General features: G+C 32.9%; 1 protein-coding gene across 3 annotated transcripts in view; it reads left to right on the forward strand.

The window, feature by feature from the left end:
* LOC108692346 (zinc finger protein on ecdysone puffs) overlaps nt 1–6,026 on the forward strand; it is a 6,676-nt gene extending 650 nt beyond the window's left edge. The window contains exons 2-10 of one of the 3 annotated variants that reach the window (XM_018200555.1): nt 1,343–1,661; nt 1,901–2,053; nt 2,989–3,218; nt 3,826–4,123; nt 4,200–4,358; nt 4,446–4,686; nt 4,767–4,961; nt 5,078–5,262; nt 5,343–6,026. In XM_018200555.1, the coding sequence (XP_018056044.1) occupies nt 1,356–1,661; nt 1,901–2,053; nt 2,989–3,218; nt 3,826–4,123; nt 4,200–4,358; nt 4,446–4,686; nt 4,767–4,961; nt 5,078–5,262; nt 5,343–5,831 (2,256 nt within the window). In that variant the 5' untranslated portion in view covers nt 1,343–1,355 and the 3' untranslated portion in view covers nt 5,832–6,026. The remainder of the gene's footprint in view (nt 1–1,342; nt 1,662–1,900; nt 2,054–2,988; nt 3,219–3,825; nt 4,124–4,199; nt 4,359–4,445; nt 4,687–4,766; nt 4,962–5,077; nt 5,263–5,342) is intronic. The other 2 variants (XM_018200557.1, XM_018200556.1) reach the window with 2 other exon arrangements.
* The last annotated feature ends 1,130 nt before the right edge of the window (nt 6,027–7,156 follow it).

Consider the following 7,156-nt stretch of genomic DNA (forward strand, 5'->3'; position numbering starts at 1 on the left):
GAGAGAGAGAGAGAAAAGGCTCCTATTATGAGATACCAAATTCATTTTGAATAAATACTAGAAGTCTATAGACAAAATTTTAAAAAATAATAGGTCATTTTGAAGGGAATTTAATAAGCTTTAAGATAACATATAAAATTTAATTTTCAAATTTAATTTTTTTTGAAAATTAAAGAAATATAAAAAGTGAGCAAATCGTAAAGTCAAAAAATTGTGCTCCTAATATGAGACACCCCGAGAGAAATCAATAGTAAAACGCAAAATATATCAATATTGCAATTAAAAAACTTTATATATATCAATATTGTAATTAAAAAACTTTATTTCATGTTTCTAAAATGCAAACAAACACAGCCAGCGTACATGAAAAATGAGTATGCGATAGATTATATCCAGAACTCGTTTTCAGGTAAATGAAATTAATCATCGCAAAAATAAGCACTCGATGTTTCATTCCAATTGTTCTTTTTATTATTATATACAATAACATTTATTCTTTAGCAATGATTTTCACTATAACATAAGCGCATGGGTTATTTCATATTAAAAATATTCTGGATATCTCATATTATGATTTTCACACCTTATGGTTTTATGATCATCAAATCGAACTTCTGTAATTAAACAATTCAACAAATCCTGTATTTTTCTATTAGTACGTCCTTATCATTACATGAAGAATTTATTGTCAAATATTTATTTTTTAAATAATAAACAAGGTTTAAAGGCTCATCTCACTGAAACTTGAAGACATCCAAATTCTAAAATCTTTTTTTACAATGACTACAGATATGATTTAATAATGAATTTTCTACTAAATAGTTTTTCAATCCAAGAGCAATAAATTCATGGTGGAACCAATAAATAGCATTTATTAATTTAGCAGAAATGTTGCTATCATAATAGAGGGCTTTCCTCTATATATGTGTGCGCGTGCGCGCGCGCGCGTATGTGTGTAGTGATGTGTTTTATCATTGTTTGGAGAACAGACTTTATTTTAGAATTCCGCTTCTATTAATTTCATTATTATGTTAACAAGATGTATGCAGAATATTTATTTATTCAAATTTAATCATTGAAAAATATATATAACATAATTATTACAATAATTATAAAGATAATTATTACAAAATAATCTACAATATTTATATTTTATATTTTATATTTTAATATATCTTGTGGATTATTTTGTAATAATTATCATTTTTATAAAAGAGAAAGGAAAAGAAAATAAAAAATAAGACTAAATTTTTCAAAAATTGCAGGATATCCTGCATAAATTGGCTTCCTTTTGAATAAGGATATATTCAAGATTAATATGTTATTTCTAAATGTTGGCCAGCATTAGGAGCACAATGGCATATAATCGTGGAGTGAAAAGAGATTCCTTTAATCGAGGGACTTTCAATCGGGGTGTTAGCGGAGGCGGTGGTAACAGAGTTGGCAGTAACAGTGGCATGGGAAGTAACATGGGCGGAGGATTAAGTGGGAGTGGTGGTATGGGTGGAATGAATCCCTGGGAGGGTGGCATGATGCCTGGCAGAGGCATCCTACCTACACCCAACAACAATCTCTCCTTGGCATCGCCGCAGGCACAACTAGCAATCGCCAGCAACCTTCTTACAAATTTACTCCGTAGTCAGCAAGAGGCGCAGCCACAGGTAACAGAATCGTTTCCACTTGATAATTGTTTTCATGCCCAGTAGCAGAATTCTTTAATGTCTTATCGGCAATTGTCGCTATTGTTAATTAACAACAGTCAATGAAAGTCATGTTTTTTTCCAGAATAGTCCTTGTCATTGGCTATCGCTAGTTAACAATAGCGACGATCGCCAATAAGATGTTAGAGAATCCCAATGGACTTATTTAACTGGACTCATTTAACTCATTCATTTTAAAGCAGGTACCGTCTCTTATGAGCCTAGGAAATAATTATTCTGGACCTGGACCAAATTATCCCACTCAGCAGAATTATTCCTCCGGACGATTTGGATCTAACGATCGACCGGCACGGCATCCCATGAAGAATCAACGTCCTCAGCCATACAACAAGGTAAGAAATTTCGATTATAGACTACGTCACTTTTTTTTACAAACCAAGGTAATCTTTAAGACAATTCTTTTGACACCTGCTTATGATTTTCTTCTGTATCGTAAACAGGAGTTATAAAATGACAATCTGTAGTCCACGCTTTCTCGCATGGACACAAACTGTCTTTAACTATTTCCGAACGTTATAAATTCCCTTTCTTAAACCAATCGATTATATAGGATATATCGCTCACTCAATTAGACATGGCTGGCGAACATTAAGATATAATAATTCTTGTTGATAATCAGCTTTGTCTGAAATGGCTTCTAAATATCATCCGTAAAAATATTTCATTAAAAGAGCACTGTTGAAAAACGTGTTGATTTCAGAATGTAAATCTCAATTTACTACTGGAAGTTCACTGAAGGTTTTTGCAGGACCGAATTTATATATTGTCTCACATTACAATCTGTGTAACCAAAGTCTTCTGTCCACTAATGTGATATTAAAATCAATGTGGTTGCACTTTATTCAAAATACTACCACTTGTATACACGAGTTGCATTTTTCACTTGATTTCTTCACGTTTATTAGCATTCACCAAGTTTTACTCAAGTATTTTTAGTGGTAAAAAATCACGTCTACTTTTCATAATTATGATCGTATCTTATGATCATTGCGATCGCGCCTGTATATATACAATGCGTTTTCAACTTGAAATCGGGATGCACTCTATAGTTTTCTCCTTTTCCTTCCATACTTGGTGTGGAAATGGAAGAAAGAGCTTCGGTATTTTACCGGCTCCGTCCTGTTTCCATTTATCGATTGTAGAACTGTTCTCTACCTCAAATCTCAAAGTGGTTTCTAGAACCAATATCTCGATTTGAGAAGACTCACAGTTACGTCAGATACTTCTCATGATGCTTTTGGTCGTTTGACCTCTACTACTTAACTAGATGGGCAATCGAGCCCGAGATGGCCCCGCTGGGCGACGTGGCCCATCCGCACAACAATCTCGTGCACCCCAGTCTGGCAGTCAACGTATGAACGGAAACCAAATACAACATCGCAACGATAAATCTTCTAAACCAATTCCTGCCTCTAAACAAAATCAGACTGCCAAAAAGGAACAGCAGGATGTTAAGACCTCTGATAGCGAAAAAGCAGAACCGCCTGTTCCGAAAAGGTAAGCTCCCGATTACCTGTGATTGGTATAGTTTCTTCAAATTTCTAAGTCTTCAGTCTCTCCAGATTATTTGCCTAAATACATATATATATATATATATATATACATATATTTTATATACGTTTCTTAATGTTAGCTACATATGTTTTTGTATCAGTCTCAGAAAAAATTTTTTCTCTCTTTTATCTATATCTTTCTTTTTATATATTTATTCTATACCGTCAATGCAATTCAACTTATATTTCACAGACATTGATCAGAGTGCAATGAAATTTTGCTGTTGCTTTTCGTAATTTCTTCTCCCTGTACATTCATCAAAATGTATTTTGACGTATATTGTTCCAATCGGTGATAATATACTTTAGATTCTAATAAGATGTATGTATTACATCTTCTTATATACTTCTATATCGGTGTAATTTTTTTATTCGTAAAGGGATTTTATATGAATCGAGATAAATATTATGACTTGCAAAACTATATAATTAAATTATATAATTAGAAGTTAAAGTTTTCATAACAAGTTTAATATACTCAGCTGTTTAAATTGATTACAAAACTTTTCTTGGAACATAAGTTTTATCTTAGATTATTTATAATGTAACAGCAGTGATGCAGATGAATCTGAAGATAAGAAGCGCGATTGGAAGGATGAGAAAAACACGGAAGAAGTGAAAGTTGAAAAAGTGGAAGATGAAAAAATGGACGATAGCGAGAAAAATGTGGAGAAGTTGGCTGAAGATTCTACGAAAGAAGCAAAAGATACATCTGAAAAAACTGAAAAAGAGAACATGAAAACAACTGGCAAGAAATCGGAAGTTAGACACGCTGAAAGTCGTTACTCCGAAGTTCCGATGAACCATATGTTTTGTCATATTTGCAATAAGCATATGTGGGATGGATTTGTATGCATCATCGATGAAATTACCAAATTTTCTACGTAATCATCAAGAATTGATTAATTTTTATATTTTTTCGCAGTCCTTCGAAAATCATTTACGCGGACGTGCACATCAACTGATGATGGAAAAGTTGGATGAATCGTACAAATTGAAAGTCGATTTGATGAGACACGAGCTACGAGTTGCCGAGGAGCAGCGTGAGCTTAGCTTGAACAACTCGAAACGACGAGGCAAAAAAGTAAGAATTATATTTTCTAGAAGAGTTGAATATATGTATATACAGATTTAATAGTAAGTATTTGTATTTATTTATAATTTCTTATAGGTCTCTGTAGATTTCAATGTGAGAGAATATTGTACGATGTGCGATTTGAACTTTTATGGAACCTTATCTACACATAGGAAGAGCGAAAAGCATCAACAATTGAAAACATTCTTGCATCCTCGATGCTTTCCTTGTTTAAAAGAATTTCCGTCTCGCATAGAATATGACGAGCACTGTTTAACACCGGCTCATATGAAGAATGCCGTTCAATGCGAGGAACAACGGAAAAATAAAAAGAAAGGTAGTGAAGAAAATGAATGAAAGAAAACATTTACGAATTAATATTTCGAAGAAAATTTTTAATTGATAAATTATTTGTAGAAAAACTGGCAAAGGGAGAGGCCGAAGTTCGTACTGCAGAAGACGAGGAGAAAGATGTATGTCATGATTCCAAGAACGAAAAAGAAGAGGATTCAGGAGAACAAGAATATATCACAGATATTATAGAAAATTTAACTGAAAAGAAACTCAAGATACCGTCTTACAAATATTGCCGTCAAAATCATATCTTTATTGGTATGGATTATATGAAATTGGAAAAATATAATTTTAATTTACAGTAAGAAAAGTAAAAAAGTAAATATACGCGCATTTCTTTTATACTAGCTTTACAAGAAATTATACTTATACAGGTAAATCTATGGTCAAGGAGGTCCAAGGATTTTATTGTGAGCGTTGCCGAAGATTTATGCTCTTAACTGAAGATATGAACGCTCATCTACGCAGCATCACGCACTATCGGAACTTTGTGGCAGAAGTAAAGTCATTAACATTGAACGTGCCAGCTACAGAGTCGAAAGAGGCTGAACAAATTGACGTAAGTAATTATATCCCGTAAAATAAAATAAAGAAAACTCGTTTTCAAAATCTTGTAAAATTCTTGTATTGTGTTTACAGAATGAGAAAAATGTTGAAGCTAAGGAGGAATGTGATGTACATTGGAAACGTCGCAAAATTAGTCATGATGAAAATGATGATGATGATAAGCCAAAGGAGCAGCAAGAGAGTAGTGCTGATAATGTAAATGTGACACCGAAGAGATCGGACGGAGAGGAGAAGTATGATCCATTGGAAGCTGATGCTGCCGAATCGGAGGAGGAGGAAAATCGCGAAGCGGAGGAGGATACGAAAGAGACTGCCGTGGAAGACGCTACTAATATACAGGATGTAAAACCTTCAGTTGACGAAGTGTGGGCAGATATGGATAATGATAATGATGTTGAAATGGGTAATCTGATCGATGAAGCGGATGAAAAAGAACATGCCGAACCTGAAAAGTCTGTACCGAAAATAGAACGAAATCATAGTCCTCAAATGAAACAACCTAGAGGTCGCGGATTCGTACGCGGTCGCGGTGGTCCGCGTGCCAGGAGATCCCGGCGATAAAATAATGCCGCGCAATTTATGGAAATGAAAGTAAACGTGAGAAAAAATAACGTTGACATAAGAAAAATTTAATTCCGTATCTCATATTCATTCGGATAAGTTTTAATGAATAGAACACGTTTTTATCACCGAATGGGATATTAATATACATATTAATATTGCACATTATATTAACATTAACATTAACATTATAACAGAACATACATCCTTGGTCAAAATATTAGGCACCTATATTCTTTTTATTAATCAGAAATTATATATTTGCTGCAGCGACGACAGAACTTGATCGAAAATCTTTTAAGTTCCAAATTTAAAATATCGATAACAGTGACATTTTAAATTCAATTCTTATTATTCTGTCTTAAACACATATATCTGTCCTTATTTAACATTGCAACGTCATTTTTTGCAAGATCGAGTAACTACTAGTAGTCTACTAGTCATAATTACTGCTTTGTTTACCATTCCGAGTCTTCGCTAAGCATATACGTATACATGCAATTTGCAAATCAATAAAAATCTTTTTTTAAGCTTTTAATCATAGTTTTATAAACGCAATATTGTTCGTTCACATAATTGAACAAATAATGCAATGTTTTGTTCATAAAACTATTGTATTAAGGAAACGTTTATATCAGGTGAGCTCTAAGAGTTGAAAAATAAGTAAGCTTATAACTTTTTTCGATTTTAGATTAAAATATACACTACACCTAAAATATACACTACATCTTCTAATTTTGCGTCTACTTTAATCCTGTAAAAGGATTTTGTATCTCATTCAGTCAATTTTGAGGAGATTTTTATATGACTGTAATGTCTCGATAATTTGACCACTTCAGGTACTCTATTCTGTAATTCGTAATAAAACAGTAATATCATTGCGCAGCTTTTTATACTATAAAATATCTGCGCAACGATATTGCTACTGTCTTAACGAGTTACAGAATATGAACTCGGAAGGGGGGGGGGGGAATAGCGATCATCTAAGAGTGGAAATTTTTATGTATGTATGTATGTATGTATGTATGAGGTACATATACACACATATATATATACAGGTGTTTCTTAAATAGCGGACACTAATCATATAGCGTTATTCCTAATTAAAAATTGAGTCGAAAGTCTTCCAATTTTGCAATTTTCACAATGTTAACGAAATATTAATTTTTAAATATTACCGAATAAGCGCGTATCCAATCATTAATTATCGAAAATTGCAAAATGAAGAGGATTTTTCGACTCGATTTTTAATCAGGAATAGCGTTATATGATTAGTGTCCGCTATTTTAAGAAATACTCTTATAGTGTGTATATATATATATATA

This window comes from Atta colombica, unplaced genomic scaffold, assembly GCF_001594045.1.
Source record: "Atta colombica isolate Treedump-2 unplaced genomic scaffold, Acol1.0 scaffold7, whole genome shotgun sequence".
Classification (NCBI taxonomy): domain Eukaryota; kingdom Metazoa; phylum Arthropoda; class Insecta; order Hymenoptera; family Formicidae; genus Atta; species Atta colombica.